This window comes from Ictidomys tridecemlineatus, chromosome 6 (genome assembly GCF_052094955.1).
Source record: "Ictidomys tridecemlineatus isolate mIctTri1 chromosome 6, mIctTri1.hap1, whole genome shotgun sequence".
Taxonomy (NCBI): Eukaryota; Metazoa; Chordata; class Mammalia; order Rodentia; family Sciuridae; genus Ictidomys; species Ictidomys tridecemlineatus.
Window position 1 is genome coordinate 161392728 of NC_135482.1, and position 20517 is coordinate 161413244.

At 41.1% G+C, this 20517-nt stretch overlaps 1 protein-coding gene across 1 annotated transcript in view; it reads right to left on the minus strand.

Annotated features, from left to right (window-relative positions):
• LOC144365147 (uncharacterized) overlaps positions 1-20517 on the minus strand; it is a 535192-nt gene that overhangs the window by 283743 nt on the left and 230932 nt on the right. Inside the window, exon 4 of the mRNA XM_078015994.1 lies at positions 16157-16224. Within this exon, the coding sequence (XP_077872120.1) occupies positions 16157-16224 (68 nt within the window). The remainder of the gene's footprint in view (positions 1-16156; positions 16225-20517) is intronic.

Below are 20517 nucleotides of genomic sequence, written 5' to 3' on the forward strand. Positions count from 1 at the left end.
TTCCAAAGACTTCACTGAGCCTAACAACCCATGGAAAATCAGAAATTGAGACCATTTTCCCAGGGGAAACACAAGTTGGAGAGGCTAGAGTGAACCCAGCCTCCCCAACCCCGAGAGTCCAGCGGCTCGCAAGGGCTTACAAGGCCAGCTACAGAGGGTCTCACTTGGAAGGGTGGATGTGAGAGGACATGGTTCTCAATTTGTCCAGCCAACTGCCCCTGGAGATCACCAGGACCAGCACCCACCAGGTTCCTGGGCCCAGCACCAAACCAGTCCCTGATGCCCTCCAGGTCCAGCCCCAGTGTGACACACACTCACGGCCCCAGCTCCCCACCCAACCCACCACTGCTAGGCCTACTAGGTGCACAGCCTTGCCCCCGGCCCATAGCCCAGCCTGACAAAGTGACACTTCACCATGAGACCTGCCAGACTCACCCCACAGCATTGCCACCAGTCTGCAAAGCCCATCACCCAAACCCGATCTACCTGGCCCAAGCCAGCGAGGCCACCAGACATAACCAGCCACTTTGCCACTCAGCCGCAGCCCAACTTGCCTGCCCCACCACTTCAACACCAGGTCCACCTGACCCAGGCTGCCACTTTGCCACCCATTGCCCTGCATGCCACTTTGCTGCCAGGGCCACCTGTCTCAGTCAGCAGCATGACTACCCAGCCTGCAGCCTGGCCTGCCCACACCAATCTCCCAAGAAGGGAAGTTGGGAAGCCTTAAATCCCAAACTTCAACGCAGTGAGTAATACAATAAAAACAAAGGACTCAACAGCCCAGGGCCCATACTCCCACACTTAGTTCATACCTCAAGAACAAATAAAACTAAAATCAGCTGGGCACAGACAGCAAACACATATGCTCACTGACTATTGTGTCCACCATAGTAGAAGCAACTCCTTAATAAACTTTCCACCAAGATATTTTTTCTGTTGTTTTGTTCTGCTTTTTTGTTTTTGTATTTTTTTTTTAAATGTTTTGTCTTTGTTTCTCTCTCCTCATTCCTAGGCTTTGTTTTTGTTGTTTTTTGTGGAGTTTTTTTTATTCTTTTTGTTGTTTGTTTGGTTGGGGTTTTTTTTTGTATTGATTTTTAAAAAATAATTGACAGCGGAAAACATCACAATTCTTATTACACATACACAGCACAATTTTTCATATCGCTGGTTGTTATCAAAGTATATTCACTATATTCACACCAATTCATATCTTCATAAATGTACTTTGGATTTGAAAGTGTTATTTTTTCAAGCTCTGTTTTTTGAGGGTTAGGGGTTTTGATTAGTTTTTTTTTTTTTCTTGTATCAGGGATTGAATTCGGGGCACTTGACCACTGTGCCACATCCCCAGACCTAATTTCTATTTTATTTAGAGAAAGGATGTTACTGAGTTCCTGAGCACCTCCCTTTTCCTGAGGCTGGCTTTGAACTCACAATCCTTTGTCTCGGCATCCTTGAGCCACTGGGATTACAGGTGTGCACCACTGCATCAGGCCTTCATTAGCATAGTTTTATTTTATTTTGTATAGTCTTTGTCACTACTCTATCTTCTTTCTCTCCCTTTCTATTTTTTCAGTTGCTGTCAACTAAATTCCATTATCTTTCTATGCCTTTATATTCTTCTATTTTTCCTACACTTTCTCATTAACAATATATCCTAAGTTACCACTTCATCTGCCCCATTCACCCTTTTGAAATTGCAAATACTTTTCTACCTTCCTATCTCTTCTTCTTTCCTCATATTCAACTCTATCCTTAACATCTCTTAATGTAAACAGATGTCTATAATGTGTGCCCCTACCAATGTCACAGCAATAGTTAATATGGCAAAAGTCATAGATAACACCTATTGCTTGATTTTTATAACAGACATAATTCATGATTATTTGTTATTTTGACTGATGGAAATTGCTGATCCTCCTATTTCTGCATATTGTACCAATTAACACTATAGATAGGAGAATAGGAACTAAGTACCTAGTCTACTGCTATATATTGTTTGCATAGATGGTTGCTATCACTGGGCTGCCCTGCAATCTGTGAGGTACTAATAACATAGAGGGACACTATCAACTTGTCAGGTAAAAACTTTGCAGCTTCAGATCCATCCAGATAGACGGGAAGACATACAAACAGTATGAAAAAGCAAGGAAATAAACCATCAAAACCAACATAGAATACTTCAACAGACTCCAGTGACATCACAGTGAGGAAATGTCAGAGATGGAATTCAGAAAGTCATGGTTAAACTGATCTAGGAGATAAAAGACGATGTAAGAAATGAAGTCAGAGACAAAATACAAGAAGTGAAAAACCACTCAATAAGAAAATAGAGATCCTAAAGAAGAATCAGTTGGAAATCCTTGAGGTGAAGGAATCAATAAACTAAGTTAAAAATTCATTGGAAAGCATCACCTATAAAGTTAACCAATAAAAATGAAGTTTGTTTTAGTTACCTTTAAATTTAAATTGATAAACCATCCATCCTTACTTTTAGTCTTCCTCTGAAGTATTTATAATATTCTCCCATTTCATAAAACTTTTAGTACAATTTGTTATAAAAAATTTACTTGGATATTAGAGTTGTTTATGTTAATGACATGATTAATTGCTGGTACAAAATAAGGTATCACATTTGTTCTCTTATATTTTCATTATTTTTTATCTATATTTTTATTACTCAATGAACTCTAGCAAAGAAGTCACAGGGAAATTTAACAACTTTTGTATTTGGAGATGTGATCAAATGAAATTTAGGAAAACTATTACTCAGTCTTTGGGTGAGAAAATAACTTGACGAAAATGTTCACATATTTAGAGTTCAGACATTAAAATAATACGTATCAGTAACTTGTTATTCTTATTAGCAGAGGTAACAGTTATCAATTGCAAAGAAAACCTTTTATAACTCCACAAATGCAAACTATAAAATCTATTATAAGATAATAAATTGTATAGCAATACATAAAGTTTACTCCTCAAATTCGGTCTCAAACCATGTCATAATATTATCTTCTACCGCTATGTCCCATTTTATTTTAATCATAATATTCTTCTTAAACTAAAATATGTTCCACATGCCCTGTTGATTTGAAAAATTGTACCTTGATTTTTCTCTACTTTCAGTCTTCCCATCACCAATGAAATATTTAATTTATATATTCTCACTTTAGAAGGGGCATTTCTATGAATTTAGTGGAAAAACACGTCTCCCTATCAACAGTTTGTTGAATAAATGTTCATAATCTAAGTACTCAGCACTTAAGTATGCAGTCTAAAGTTAGAATATGGCAAAACATTATACATTAAACTTAATCATATACATAGAGTTTTGCGTAAAACAAAAATCATCATGGTACCAAAGATAAAATTTTCTCCCTGTTGTCCAAAAGCAACTAAAATGCCCAATACTAACTACTTCACTCATTATGAGGTAAATGTGCTTAGATGTTGAAAATAAATAAATAGCAGGAGATAATGCTAATTTTGACTTTTAACAACGCATGAAAGAAAAAAAGAAAGAAACCATCAGATAAATACAAAGTGAGTACCTCTTTTGAGCTGTTTAAGTTAAAATTAAACTTAAATTTCCACAAGTTCCTTGTTACTGTACATAAATAAAACAGATTTTTTGATATTCATTCTGAATCCTGAAAACCTGCTGAACTTACTACTAAATTCTAGGAATTCCTGGAAACTTTAAAAAAAATGTCTGTATAAAATCATATTATATTTAAATGGGAACTGATTTCTTTCTTCCTTTGTGATTTAGAGGCCTTTCATTCCCTGTTCTTGTCTTAATGATCTGGCTAGAACTTCCAGCACTGGTGAATAAAGGTGCTGAGAGTAGGCATTCTTACCTTGTTCATCCTTTCACCATGAAACGTAACATTACCTAGACCAGTTTGGCTGGTCTCTAGTAAGTTCCGTTCCTCTGGGTATGACAAAGCCACAACAAAGCATCACAAAGACAGTGGTTTAAAAGAGCACACACAGATTCTCTCATTGTTCTGGAGAATATATGTCCAAAATCATGAAGTCATCATCAAGGTCATTCTCCCACTAGGACTGCTTCCCAGTTCTGGGAAAGATGTCAACTAGAGATATTTCTGTGCCTCAGTCACCACAAGGGACATTGTCTCTGCTCTCCTCCTGAGTAGGCTTGGGTAGAAATGGCCCCTGATAGTATCTATACCTGAGGAGCTTCTTGGAGATTTCATATTAGGAACTTAATTTTCTTAATGATCACTGGACCATGTAAATGCTCGTGTTCTTTTGGTAGTTTAAGCTTTTCTACAAATTGATCTCTCATCTAAACTGTATAGACTGTGTGTTTAAAGTTTTTCAGTTGCTCTAATCATTTTCTGTCATTATCATGTTTTCCCTAAAGTTGCACACATTATTAAAAAAAAAAAAGATACATACTTTGTTTAAAAAAAAAAAAGTTCATTGAGCTGTCACTGTAAAAATGAGGCCTGTTCTATTCAGGTTTGTGAAGATAAATGTCAACCTGGCTTTCTAGACCACTGCTGACAAACTCCTGTCAGGTGGGGACACGCACTGACAACAGCCACCATCCCCCTTTGACTGCACTTGAGTCCCGCAGGAAAGAAGAGGCCATGGGAGGCTGTGGAGCAAGGAGGCCCTGGAGGAACAGGCATCTGGGACACAAAGTGGAAAACCAAGTGTAGATTGTAAGGGTGGAACCTATGGTTTGTGCTCTACTTGTTGGAAAGGCCTCAGCGTGAAGGATCTCGGCATCCACATATTGAAATAATTAAGTGAAAGAGCCCTTCCTTCCAACCTCCAGAGGGGGAGTTGCATTGCCCCATTGGAAGGCCAACATCTGTTTCTAGGAGCCACAGGGAGAACACCTGCCTGACAAGTGCCAGCCTGGCCCAGGGGCAGGCCTTGAGGCAAATGCCAGCCCAGGACACCCTGTCCTTCTGCTCCTGAGAACAACCACACAAAATGCAAAAAGACGCTCTTCCTCTACACTGCCTCCCACACCTCTGTGACTGTCCCAGTGTGGGCATGGAGTTGTCACCTGGGCCTGAGCTTCCTCCCCAGGACACTCCTCCATGATCCTCAGTAGGCCTCTCCTGCTTCCCAGAACCTCCTGCACATTGGGACCTTTCAGGCAGCTCTTAGGCAATCCCTTCCCTAGGCCAAGGTTGGGTCAGAAAATGGCCATTTCCTGTCTGTACACCCTGTGCCCTGCCTTGAGCTGGGAAGTGGCTTTGCCTTAGAAGGATTCATCACCATTGGGATTTTCTATAGAAAACATGCAAAGTGTTAATTTTCTGATAATTTCACAAATGGGGCCCCATCAGAAAATGGCAAACTACTAAAATGACAAAAAGCCCTACATTTTTTTAAGGTATCCATACCTGACCACTGAGGGGATAGCAGGAAGAAGCTGCCACAACAGCTGTGGGGGCGCAGTCTTGGGAAATATCAGGGATGGAAGAGTTAGAGCCTCTCCCCTCCTGGCTAACCCAAGTGTTTCCCACTCTTCATTTGTGCATGCTTCAAACTTCAGCATCAAGAGAACTCAAAGCAAAGAGCAATTCCACAAGAGTACATTTTGCTTTCATGCAAATATCATCCATAAGATGGCCTGTCATCTGCACTCCCCAAACCCCATGTGCTCCCTCCTCTTCTACCTCCAGCAGCGGCCATGAGGAGGGTTTGGGTGACGAGGCAGCATGGCAGGTGGTGAGGCACACAGTCACTGCTGCAGGCAGGCCCACCCCTAACCCCTGGCCCCCTCCGACTTCCTAGCAAACAGTATGAAGGAGATGATGTCATAGAACTCTCTGGGGTCTCCTATGCCTTCTCAGATGTGATTTCTCCAACAGTTGCCACCCATCCTCTCCACACACTTCAGGTAGGGATGCCTTCTGCCAAAGGACATGAGCTCAAACTCATTCATGTCTACACTGGCTCTAAGGCAAAACACCCATCCAACTGGGTTAAGGAGAGCAAATCTCCAAGACAGTAGGTCAAAGCAAGTGAGTGTACATCTACATTGGCTAGAGGTAAGAGATCCTCTACACTAAGGTAACTGAGTCGCCATCTACACTGGCTAAAGGCAATTGTGTGTTCCCTTGTACACTGGCTGAGGTGAGTAAGTCTATCTAAATTGAACAGGAGAGAGGCATAGTGATCCAGGCCTTCGAGAGGATGCCTGGTGGCCTCCAGCCCTCACTCAGGGACCCTTCTCCCTCCGCCATCAGCCTTTTTTTTTTTTTTTTTGGAACATCAATTTGACTACGCAATTTGAAAAACATCAATTTGAGAAAAACAAATTTATTAATATCTCTGTCATCTCAGGAGCATGGGAGAAAGGGCAGAGAAGAGCAGGGTAAGGGAAGGGTCCCAGGGAAAATAGTCTCATTTGATGTCCCCGGCAGTTGGGGGCAGGGGAGAGTCCTGATCTCCAGGTAAATCCAGGTGTGCTCCTGGCTGGACCCCATGTGGAGAAGCCCAGCCGGTAGGCACTCAGTCCTGTAGCTGTTGGGGTCCACGTGACCAATGCCAACATAGTGATAGCATCCACGGAGCAAAGGCTCCTCTGGCTGGCTGTTTCTTCGTTTGGTCCATCTGAACTGTCCATTTATGTAGGAACCACCCGATTTGTGAACCTAGAAGGTTTCTGCTCTCCTGGTGTAGGAGCCTCGTTTTCGCCAACACATGAGGGTGTGTAACAGCACAATCTGCGCAAGCAGGCAGCCATCCTCCGCCTCACCCGCTTCCAGCCCTTCCTGTGGCCCCAGGGACACCCTGTGGTGGCATCTTGGGAGACTTGGCTGTCTGTTGTTGATGGGCAGGGTTGGGGTGAGTTGGACACAGAGTGATGCTGGGAGGCCAGCCTTGGAGTGGGGGGCTTCTCATGCAGGAAGCGGAGACTGATGGCAGGCCAGCTGGCCCTTCTGAAGCCCTTCTGCCCTGACTCCTTGGCCTCCTGAGTCTGATGATGCTCACAGGGCAAGGGGAAGGTGTGAAGGGCAGGCTCACTAGCCCTCCTCTGCAGGAGGGCAGGGGAAATGGAAGGATCCCTTCTCACAGGCTTCATGCAGCCTGCCTCCTGGCTTATCTGCTGCTGGATTATGAGATAGGAAGCCATCGCCCCATCAAACTTTCTCTGGGATAGCGACACCCAGGTACTGTAAGGGTCGTACCCCATGTCGAACAGCATTGCCAGTACTGTGGGGTCTGAGAGGTTGGGGAGGGGCACATCATGGGAAGGTAACTTCTCACCCTGATTCAGCCACGGGTCTGCCAAGATCTCCTCTGCCGAGGGGCTTGCTCCTGGGTCCTCTGCTAGGATTTTCCTGATGAGCCTTTGTGCTTCGGGAGACACGTGCTGGGGAAATTCCAACTCGGGGTGTAAGATGTCACTTGGGCGGTTCCCTGTCAATATAAAGTTCAAAATGATACCCAGTTGCCAGGTGTCCATTGTGGGGCCCTCCAGAGGGCCCCAGGCTCTGTCCCATTCTTGCCCAGGCTTGAGAACGGTGCTTAAGCCAAAGTCGATGATTCGGATGTTGCCTCTGGCATCCAGCACAATGTTCTCGGGCTTCAGGTCTCCATGTAAGACGTGCATCTTGTGGCAGTAGCATACTGCGCAGGTGATCTGTCTAAACAGTCTCCGGGCCTCCTCCTCCTCCTGCATGCCCCCAGGTGGGATGAAGTCAAAGAGCGATCCCCTGCCTCCATGCTCCATCACCAGGTAGACATATTGGTGGGTTTCAATAATCTGAAAGAGGTGGATCACATTCGGGTGGTTCAGGGTCTTCATCGCCAGTTTTTCAGAGCAGGTCAAACTCCTCCAAAGTCTCTTTGGCAGGATTTTCACTGCCACTTCTGCCCCAGTGCGCAGATGGCGGGCTAGGATCACCTTACCAAATACCCCATGCCCAATGTCCTTCAAGACCTGGTAATGGTCTGTGAAGGCCTTCTCCTGGCAGGAGCCAAGCCACTTTGGCACTACACTAAACTCACTACTCTTACTATGCATCCTAAGCAGGTACACCAACTAAGGATGCTAGCTAAAAACAAAATAAGAAACTAAAACAACAAACCAAAATCAAAAAACAAAACAAGACAAAACAAAAAACCCAAATCAAAGAACCAATCGCCAAAGACCACAACCACCAACCGCCAACCACCAAACGCACTAACTAGCTGGGAGTCCGACAGGTCACCACCAAGAGCTTCCTGTACTTATGGACAAAAACCCAGCCTCAGTCACTCTGTTATATACCCTGGGATTGAGGCTCCCTCACAGTGGCTCCTTGTGAGCTCAGAGTAAGAAATGACCCAGTCATGCCTGGGCATCACCCACACTGGCCATGTCCCTTTGGTCCTACAGGAACTTTTCTAGTTTCAGAGTAAGAATAAGAAAGGACTTCATAAGCTTTATGCTTCAATGGGTTATGGAAACTGATATTTATGCTTTAAAAATTAAAAATCGTACAGTACTTCAGTGGACTTTTCCTTTCAAGACTGAAAGTCTGTTGTTTAACTTTGGCTTTGAAAGACCTCATCATATCTACACTCAAGGTATTCAACTGCTTTTTCTTCCAACACTGAATAAGGGTGTCAAAGAATGGTAGCACCTCACTCATATTGTGATATTCTTAACAAAATGCTCTGTTCCCTAAGACACTTTAGATCACAATATACATACCTAAGGGGTTGAGAGGGAGGAAGGACTCATCATAATTTCCCCATAAGATCGTCATCAGATCTCTCATTAGAAAAACTGGAGCACAAAACAGAGTTGAAATATTCAAAGCAATAAAGGACAAACTCTAGAAACCAAGAATCCTAGAACCAGTAAAAGTGTCCTTCCCAGAGAGGGAAGAAATGGAGGTGTTCCCAGATGACTTCACCAATTCATAGTAGGATAATTAAATGCCTTAGACTGGGTGATGTATTAACAAATTAACTAGTCCCAGTTCGGTAGACTGTCGAGTTCAAAGTCAAAGCACACTTTGGTGCTGTGTACTCATATGAAGGAAGGGCAGAAGGGTGGAACTCATTCCATCAAGAACCCCCTACCCTTTTGTTTGTTTGTTTGTTTGTTTGTTTGTTTGTACTTACTGGCAACTCAACACATCAACCTGAGCCTCACACACTTCAAGCATGTGTTCTGCCGCTGAGGTACATCCCCAGCCTTTAGATTGCTAGACAAGTTCTTGCTAAGTTACGCAGGCTGGGCTTGAACATGTGATTCAAGCGGATAGGCTTACACCCTCTTGTGGTTTAAAAATGAGGTGTTCTCCGAAAGCTGCTGTGTTAAGGCAGGACTATTCAAAAGTAAAAGTTTCTGGATTGGGAAAACTGTACCTGATCAGACCCTCCTAGTTCCAATGGACTAACTGGGTGGGCAGGTAGTATGTGACTGGAGGAGGTGGGCCATTGGGGTAATGCCCTGAAATGGGGATACTTCCCTGTGTCTCCTTCCCCTCTTTCTTCCCTTATTGTCATGAAAGGGGCAGCTTTCCATTGCTTGGTCCTTGCCCCATGATGTGCTGCCTCCCGTTGAGCCCAGAACAATGTTTTAGGCCATCTATGGACTGAGACTTCTGAAATTAGGCACTGCAGATAATGTTCTCATTCCTAAGTTGTTCTTGTTGGGTGGTGTGGATACCGCATGAAATGAAGCTAACTGAATCAGAATTGACACCAAGAAACACCTGAGACTCTGTGAGGTTGCACTCTAAAACAAGGGACCAACTTATCTGGTAGAGGAAATTTCAGGACAGCACAGCATTCATGGATATTATGGTAACTTTTTGCCTCCTTTACTCTGAGAATGGGAGAGGAAAACAGAGCTAAAGAATTTTTAAATCTTATAGGTTAGACAGACTTTTGGAAAGTGAGGAGGTAACTGTGACCATTTGCTTTTGGAGAAACAGCAATTCCATCCTAAAATGTTGTTGTTGTTGTTTTATGTCTGTTAGTAGCTGCAACCTGCTGGTTTCTGCTTCTGTAATCATGTTTGCCCAGCAAGAACTGGAGCTGCCTGGAGAAAGGAGGCAAAAATCAAGGCTCCCTGCATGAGAAAGTCTTGAAACCCAGATATCGGTACTGTACCACAGACAGTAAGAACAAAGGTCTGTGCTCAGCCTTTGGGAAAGACTCTTTTGGTCCCACATCAGTGCTGAAGAAACCTTGCTCCTCTCCATCTCCAAGGGCCACTTGTCTCCTTCCAATGCCATGATTTTTCCATATTTTAGGTTTAGGGACATGAGTACTTGGTACACTACAAGGCCATTCTCAACCCTGAAATCCACACACCAGACTATGCTCACCATTACATCAGCTCTGATCTACATACTTCAAAACTCCTTTAATTTTCACAATTACCTCACATAGCAAGTGCTAGTATTTCCCCCCATTTTATAGATGAGGAAACTGAGACACAAATAGTAAATAATGTGCACATAGTCACCAGTGAATAAAGAACCAGGATTGAAACCCAAGTGTTCTGAACCCTGAGGCTCTTCCCCACCCCAACTCTAGCTCCTCCATGTCTAAACACAGTCACAGCAGCATTATGACAACAAGGACACCTGGGCGTATCAAGAAGCCACTCCTGGTATAGCTTTGAAATGAGAAAAAAAGCAGGAAAAAAAATAGCTTTTCCTTTTAAAAAAGTGACAGGTTGTCCTTATGATAATAAACAAATTCTTATCAATTTGTGTAGTAAAATATTACTCAGTTAAACCCCGTTCCTTTAATTCGATCCTCTCTACTTCCAAAGAGGTATTCATTGCCTGTTGAATAATGGAAATGCTTTGTAGCTTGATTAGGGTATTCACTTGACTGTATATATTTGTCAAACTGTAAAGGTCGGGCGAGCGTTAGAGGAAGAGACCACCAAGAAACTGTCTCATGCAACAGCAAGGGGTTTATTGGGGGCCCAGCATGCTGGGGCTCAGAGCTCACTTGAATAGAGCAAAGAGCCCCAAGAACAGCTTAAGCAGAGCTTATATACTTTCCTTGGAGAGGGCAGGGAGGGAAGTTCATTGACGGGTCAGGGCGAATGGGCCGTTTGAGTGCAACCGGGTAAGGGAATACATTCTGCAGTTTGGCAGTTGGGGACAGCACATTCTGGGAACAAGATTAGCTAACAGTTCTCAAGATTATTAACCTTTCAAAACTTCATTAAATAATACACTTAAAGGTTACATTTCATGGTATAAACGTTTTAGTTCAGTATACTTGCTTTCTTTTTAAATTCTGTGTATAGGTCCTAAAAAAAAAAATCACATCATCCCATGTTAAAAGTGTTTCTGAGACAGTGAAACATAGAGGTATAGTGTCAGAGTTAAGAGTCTAGCTGAAGTGCACATACAAATTGCAAGCTTGAGCTCTCTGCCAAGATGGCAGCCTGAACATACCTTTCCTTTGTGTGTCCCTCTAAAGCAAAAGCAAAAGACTGCTCAAAAACAACAATTAAGGAATTATTTTAAAGATATAAACTCACAAGGACAGAAAGGATGGTATATTAATCAGGGTTCTCTAGAGGAACAGGATCAACAGGAAGTATGATTATACAAAGAGGATTTATTAGATTGGCTCATACAACCAGAGGCTGGATAGTTCACAATGGCCATCTGCAGGCTAGAGAGCTAGAGGAACCAGGAGCTGTGTTATCTATTCTACACAGTAACACTCATGAAAATTTTCAAAATAATTGTGATCCCACTTTACAGAGAATTATAGCCATCATGAAAATATGGTGAACTTCAAGCCAGGCATGGTAGTACACACCTTAAGTCCTGGCTACTTGGGAGGCTAATGCAGGATTGTTTGAGCACTGGAATTAAGGACCATCCTGGGCAACATGGCGAGATGCTATTTCTAAAAATAAGTACATATAAATAAAATATGGTGAATTTCACAGTAGCTTGCCTTTTCTTTATATCATTATATATTTTTATAATGGAATTTGATGGTAACTTTTTAAAGGAGAATGAAGGTAACTATGGCAGATATTTCTGAGACAGAGGCAATAAAGTGACTATTGGATTTGGTCATGAGGGTATTATTAGTGAACTGCACAGTTCTGGCGGGACTGTTGAGACAAAAACTCTATTGGAATAGTTTGAGGAGTAAAAAAGAGTTGTGGAAGTGAATGCAAAATTCTCAGACTTCAGGGGCTGGGGATATAACTCAGGTGGTAGAGTACTTGCCTCACATGCACAAGGCCCTAGGTTCAATCCCCAGTATCACCCCTCCCACCCCTGAAAAAAATCAGACTTCTTTAAAAAGTGTTGCTTCAAAAAAGAGTATAGTGGTGAAACCGGAGATGAATGAGGGATGGGGAGTGGTCTTCCATCTGTTCAACCATTTATTTTCCAATATGAGGAAGTCTAGATATATCGGGTCCCTTAGAGGTAGGAGCTCTTGCAGTAAACTGTTGTGGATTGAACACTTATGTCCCCCACAAATACCCATGTTGAAATCCTCACCCCCAAGGTGACAGTATTGGGAGGTGGAGCCCTTGGAAAGTGATTAGTTCATGAGGGCAGAATCTCCACAAGTGCATTACAGACAAGGCCCCAGTGAGGCATTTGACCTTTCCATGATGTGAGAAGGCAGGAAGCAGACCATCACTAGACAATGATCTGCCTTCATCTTGAACTTCCCAGCCTCTGCAGCCTCTGAGAAAGAAAATCTTGTTGTTTATGAACCAGCCAGGTAAAAGGTGTCCTGTTATGGCAGCCTGCATGCACTCAGATGGCAACTAACCCACCCAGCCTCCTCACCTGCTGCACAAGGGCCAGCTGACACGGTGGGGGTAAGCATCACAGTGTGAATGACCTAACAAACAGAGGTCTCTTCCTGCTAGTGCAAGGTCCAATGCAGGTGCCACCCTACTGCATTTATCACATTCAGGCAGCTGGGCTTTTCCATCACATGTCTCTCCTGACATAGTCCTGCCCTTCCAGACAGGCAGAGGGGGAAAGATCTTGCAAGATGTTTTGTTTACGTCCAGATTGGAAGTAACGCATGTACCTTCCACTTGTTTCATAAGCCACCTTTGGCCAGCCACAATGGTCCTCCTATATATATTCCTGGGGTCCCTAATGTACAGAGTGCAGAGGAAAGGGTTCAGATCAGGTTACTAGAGTCCACAGTGAAGTCCTTCCCCGAAAGTCATCTTTATGTGCCTGGCAATAGTACTTGCTAAACAAATGACCGAGTCACGGCTTCATTAATTTATTTTTAATATTGGAATTTATTTAAAGTGAATGGGACTGAGGACCTAGGAATAGAGGCAGCAGAAGGGGAGCTTTCTCAACTGAGCAATAAGAAACTCTGTGTAAAGGAGGTGGCAGAAGAGTCCTAGAGGTGGGTAAAAGGCTGGTTCACTGGCCCAGAACTCTGGACACCATGGTTGGTGATCTAATGCTTCTTTGCAACCTCCCTGTACTCTACCTTCTTGCTAAAGGGAATGTTGACGACACATCTGGAGGAGGTTGGGACTTCAGTCCCCTCCCCCAAGCTCAAGCCTGTGACAGGCTTAACATCAGTCAGACCCAACCTGCAGGAAGGTCCTCAATCACAAGGCTTCTGGAGGTTATCTCCAAAGATGGATGAAGAAAAACCTGTGCTCTTTCATTTGGCAATTCTTTATAAGCACGCTTTTTAAAACACACATTTAAGGATGTCTGTCTTTAAATAAAAATTCCTCAACTGGTTCGAATCCGAAAATCATAGTTCCCTTTTTTCGCTTTGCTACAAACTAAAATACTGTTCTTTGATAAATGATACAACTGCAAATACAATAGGAAACTCGCATTCAAATGGGACACTGAGCGCCTTGGCACCCTCACACAGTGTGCTTGGCTCCCCAGCCAAGAGGACTACCAATGCAAGAATCCCGCCGTATGATTTAATCAGATGTTGTTCCCTTCACTTTTTCAGCCTGCTTACCTCATCTACCTGTGTCCCTGCATCCACGGTCTTCTACTTCCCCATCCCCTGCCATGGCTAGTCCCTCCCTTATATCCAGGAAACAGAAGCCTGTGGTTTTCCTCTGGCTACATCCAGCTCCACAGGAGCAGAGACAATACAAAGAAACTGTCCACCCACAGGCTCCACCCCTCCTCTTAGTAATCTAGGCACCTGGATCCCCAGGATCCCCTGCCCTGTGGTCCCAACCTCCTATGGCCTGCTTAGGACTTTCCCTTGGTCCAGTCTCCCAAAGACAAACGGTTCTAAGCCTCATGAGGAGCAAGGGGCAGCTGTTTGAGGGATGGGGTCAAAGTGGGAAGGGAGGTTTCAAGATAGCAGAATAAAGAATGTCACTTTCCTGGCTGCTCCATGGCATGAAACCAGGAAAGCAGATAGGCAGCTTCTCAGCAAGTTGGGTGGAAAAAAATAGGGGACTTTACTGAAATTTAATACTGGACATTCAAAGCAGATCAGGGACTCAGGAGGTTGGATATAATAAAACCAGGAAGATATCCCGAGCACCATAGCCAGTGCTGCAGCCAGAGATACCAACCAGAGTGGTCCTTCCACAAGAAAAGTGAGGGATAAGAGAATTTAAGGAACCACATTTTTAGGAGACCTGAGGAGTATCTGGTATGGAGAGTTTAGAGATCAGGGACACTGCCCAACTAAACTGAAAGGCATACTACGTAGTATCCTTGTAAGGGAAAGAAGCCACATCTCTCCTGGCTGTGTGCAAGGACAGAGGAAGAAACAATTTTGCAGCTGTGGGGAGGGGCGTGGTCAATTCCTGGCACACTTGAGTTTGGCCTGAAATACAGGCCTTGCAAACCCATATTGCACGACATAGAGTGTGCCTAAGTAACCAAGAGAAAATCAAACATGGTGAGGTTGACACAGGGGCCAACTGGTGGGAAAGCCACCCGGCTCTCCACCTCGCCCTCCAGTCTGGCTGCTTGCAGGACTGGCAGGGACAGATGTGTCTGGCCAGAATTCAAAAGGGTCAGGGCAGAGTGACTGAGTTTGGAGGCTGAACCTGAGATCAGGAAACGTGGTGACATAGTGACATAGTGGACTAAGAACTGGCTCCTCTACCACATAAGTGGAACCCAGTGGAGATCCCTGGGGTGGAGTCTTCCAGCCTGGACTGGCAATTGCTGGACCCTAGAGGTGTGGTGATTTGAAATCTCGAGACCAACTGGCATCCAGTGAAGACCTTGGAGCCTACCAAAACCTAAATCCTGCCTCTAGGAGCTCCGTCTACAGAGTTAGCCATCTCACTCCAGCAACCCCAACCTGAGGGTGGAGCAAGCATCGAACTCCAGACCACCTCACCTAGTGGCTGAGAAAGGAAGTTGAGAATCTATTGAATTCCAAAGGAAACAAACTTTTCATTAAGTTTTTTTTCTTTTTTCTATTAATTGTGATCTTAATGGTTCATGGACATTTATACATATTCATATTTGTTTATTATCATTTCTAACATTTTTAAAGCCTGTTATTTCTCATAGATCAGTACTTCGAGGACTAGAATCTTTGATTAGTACATTTCATTTGTGTTTTTTTATTCTTTTATTTTTAATTTTTAAAATTTTTACCTTATATATATCTTTTCTCTCGCTTATCTATTTCTCTTGATTCTCTTTCTCTCTTTTCTTCTGCTAACAATCTCTGTTGATCTCCCTTTCACTCTTTAATTTGTTCCTTCTATCTTTTCTCCTCTTCCCTTTTATAATCATCCCATCCTACATCACTTCTGTTCTTTCCTTGACCACCATTCAAAATTGTAAACCTTTTTGCAAACTTACATTTCTTATCGTAGGCAATAACTGATTATATCATTTTTGTTTATTGTGACAATTAATATTGCAGATATCGTAATAGGAACTCTTTGGTTTAATGCTTTATATTGTTTGCATTGGTTGTTATTATTTGTCTCCCCCTAAACTGTGAAGTACTGGAAACCTTCAGGGACACTATAAGTCCATAGTATAGAAAATCTACAATTGGTTAACACATATAAGGAAAAAAATGTTCAACATCTCTAGTGATTAGAAAAATACAAAGTAAAACTTCATTGAGATTTTTATCTCACTCCAGTCAGAATGGCAATTATTAAGAATACAAATGACAATATATGTTGGTGATGATGAGGGGGAAAAGGTATACTCACACATTGCTAGTAAGACTGCAAATTGGTACAACCACTCTGGAAAATAGTGTGGAGATTCCTCAGAAAACCTGGAATGAAACCACAATTTGACCCAGTTATCCCACTCCTTGGTATATACCCAAAGGACTTAAAATCAGCATACTACAGTGATGCAGCTACATCAATATTTATAGCAGCTCAATTCACAATAGCTAAGCTATGGAACCAATCTAGGTGCCCTGCAACAGATGATTGGATAAAGAAAATGTGATATAAATATACAATGGAATATTGCTCAACCATAAAGAAGAATGAAATTTTGGTATTTGCCAGTAAATGGATGGAACTGGAGACTAACATGCTAAGTGAAATAAGCCAATCCCCCCCAAAAAAACAAAGGCCAAATGTTGTCTCTGATATGAGATTGCAAACACACAATAAGGGGGAGGGAGTTAGAAGTTCACTGGATTAGACAAAGGGGAATAAAATGAAGAGAAGGGAGGGGGAGGTAATAAGAAAGACAGTAAAATAAATCATATATAACTTTCCTATGTTTGTGTATGAATATAAGACCTGTAAACTCCATATCATATGCAACCACAAGAATGGGAATTATACTCAATGTAGGTGTAATATTTCAAAATACATTTTACTGTCATATATGTCTAAAAGTAGCAAATGAAATAAGAAGAAAAATTAAAAATTTAAAAAACAAAATGTAGGAATGTGGAGCAGCATTTTGGCCAAAGTGTACTCAATGCTTTCACATACTCAGTTTGTAGAAACCAGTCAACCATTGACTTGTTTAAGGTCTCTTCTGTGCTTCTGTGATCATTTCTATTGACTGCATCTAAACACAAGCACGCTATATTCTTATGAAAGCTGAGCCTTTGAATCAGACAAGCACAAAATAAAACACCATGATTCTATAGATACATGAGTTACATTTTATATGAACTTTGTGGACTTTAATGTTTTATAACAATTTTTAAAAAAAGGATTCAATAGAGGATTCAAACTGGTTGGGCTCATTAATTCGAAATATTTAGCCATAGACTATAACCAGCTCTAATCCTCCTTAAAAACAGAATTTCAAAATTCAAGTTTCAAAGAAATTGAACTATATCCATGAACAAAACTCAACAATATTTCTAAAATTAAAATCAGCAAGGATAAAGGAAAAGTGATATAAATGCCATTCGCTCGAAGATTGTCAGGCATGAAAATAAGCACGATACTGAAACTCATAGAGGAGAAAAATCAGTCAAGAGAAGTTACCTAGAATATATACAGGTGATAAAATTAACAGGAAAGATATTAAAACAATTATTATAATTATTCCAAAATGTTAAAAAAATAAAGATTTAAATTAAACTTCTGGGAATCAAAACTGTAACATGAGGGAGGAAAATCCATGGGATATGATTTTACAGCAGATTAGACATTGCAGAAGAAATGATTAATAAACTGGATGATAGTAATAGAAACTATCCGAAATGAAACAGAAACAAGAGAGAGTTATTTTTAAAAGTAGGATAGAACATTAAAATGCTCTGGAATTTTAACAGCCTAATATACTAACAATTGAAGTATTTCAATAGGATAGGAAGGAACAGAAACAATATGTGAAAAATTAGTGAACAAAAATTTTACCAATTTATTGGAAATGACATGTCTGTAACTAAAGAGCCTAATAAATCCCAGTCATCACACAACCTATCAAGGTACATGAGAATCTTAGTGCTCAAACTCAGTGTTAAAAGTAAAACCCTGAAAAACAACCAGAGAAAAAAAAGAAAAAAATATAAGTAACTCAGCAGATTTCTTGTAAGAAACAATACAAATAAGAAGAGAGTAGGGTAATACTTATAAAGTACTGAAAGAAAAAAAATTCTCAACCCGGAATATTATACCTAGCAATTAATGAAATAAACTACATTAATAACACAATGGAAAAAACAACAACTGTTTCATCAGATGCAAAATAGTGAACATAAAGCAAAGCAAGGCTACTTCAGAGTAATAATTAAACAAACCATGAATAGAGAGGAACTTCCTGTACTTTTATAAAGGCATCTATAAGCAACCTATGGCCAACATCCAACTTAACAGTGAAAGATTGAGTTATTCCCTTTAAGAAGAAGAAGAAGACAAGATGTCTACTCTTAATTCTATCCAACAAGGTACTAGAGGTTAAAGGAGAAGAGATAATTGCCTTCCAACAAGTTGTTCTGGCACATTTGGTTGCAAAAAATAAACTTTAATCCATACTCTGGACCATGTACCAAAACTAATTCATATGGATCAAAGAAACAAATATAAAACTGAAAATCATAAAATTTCTAGGATAAAACATAAGGAAAAAAACTTACAACTCTGGGTTAGATGGAGAATTTTTAGCCAGGCAAAGCATGATAATTGAAAGAAGAAATTGAGACATTGAACTTCATCAAAATTAAAACTTTTTGTTCTTTGAAAGCTGTGATGGTTTAGATAGGAGTTGTTACCCAAAAGCTCACGTGTGAGACAATGCAGGAATTTTTAGAGGTTAAATGATTCGATTATGAAAAGTGCAATCTAATCAGTGAATTAATCTACTGACATGGATTAACTGGGTGGTAACTGGGCAAGTAGGGTAGAAGTAGGTCCCTGAGGACATGCCTTTGGGGTTTATATTTTGTCCCTAGTAACAAAACTCTCTCTCTGCTTCCTGGTTACCCTGTTCTAAGCTGCTTTCCTCCCGACACCCTTCCACCATGGTGCTCTGCCTCACCTTGGGCCCAGAGCTGTGCAGTCAGCCGACCAATGGGCTGAACCTCTGAAACCACAAGCCAAAATAAACTCTTCCTCCTTTAAGTTGTTCTTTTCAGGTCTTTTGGCCACTAAGATGCAAAAGATGATAAAAACAGAAGGCTTTATTAAGAGAACAAAAAGAAAAGCCACAGATTGGGTGAAAATATTAGCAAACCATATGTCTGATAAGGAATATGTGTCCAGGTACATAAAGAATTCTTAAAACTCAGTAACAAAATTTTAAACCCAAGAAGAAAATAAGAAAAAAAGTTTTAAACAGACACCTTAGGAGAAAAGGGGGAAAAAGTTATAAGAATGGAAAACACACACATAAATAGACACTTAACATCATTTGTCATGAGGGAAACACATTAAAATGACAATAAGACACCACTATGTGTTTATTAAAAGGGCTACAATTTAAAAGGCTGGCCATGACAAACACGCAAAAAGACAGAGAATTAGAGTACTTATAGATTACTCATAGAAATGTAATATTTTTACAAAGACATTGGAAAACATTGGAAGTATCCTAAAAAGTTAAATATATATAGATCTTATGATTCAAAAATATTTTCCAAACATAAAAGAAAATATATATTTATACAAAAACTTATTACAAAATGTATTACGAATGAAAATAACTCTACTTATAATTCCAAAATACTGGAATGGATTCAAATGCCCATTAATAAGTAGATGGATTAAAAAGGTGGTGTATCCATCCAGTAGACACTAATCAGTATTAAAAAATTAACACCTGATACATGCAACAATAAGAACATATCCTCAAATAATTATGCTGAATAAAAAAGAGCAGACAAAAGAGTACATGTTGTAAAAAGCAAAATAATGTATAGTGACAGAAAGAAAGTAGATCAGCAGTTACCTGGATAGAGCTGGTATGAGGAGGGACAGGGGTTATATAGGACCATAATGGCTTCAGTGTGTGTGTGTGTGTGTGTGTGTGTGTGTGTGTGTGTGTGAGAGAGAGAGAGAGAGAGAGAGAGAGAGAGAGAGAGAGAGAGAGAGAAAGAGAGAGAGAGAGAGAACTTAACAAATTTTATATCTTAATATATGAAACGTTCTGTAAATCAGTTATGTCTGATTTTAAAAGTGTAGTTGATATAGCTTTACAATGTGAGTTCCAAAGCTGAAATATACCTAAAATGAGCTAACTACAGTCTATCAAAATAGGCTCCTTAGATACAGAAATAAATGTTCCATGTTGCCTTTTTCTTTGGGAATAACATGGGTAGCATGTTTGAAATATATTATCGTTGGAAACAACGTTCAAATATAAGCTCTGTTCTTAGAGTCTTTGGAAGTGATTATTTTTGCTCCTATGGTATTAGTTTGGGTACAACAAGTACTAAATGAGATCAGCGCTGTGGCTTACTTTCAATTAGCTAAAACTGTCACTGGTGAATTAATAAGATTCCACATAGTTTAATTAAATGACTGATCTCAGAAATACACAGGGAGTGAGCACTGCAGTGTGGGACCTGCCAACTTCACCCTTCAAGGACCGATTTGCCCTTATAGGAGAAGGGAGTTGCTCTAACAAAATAGAACCATGCTGGATTTTT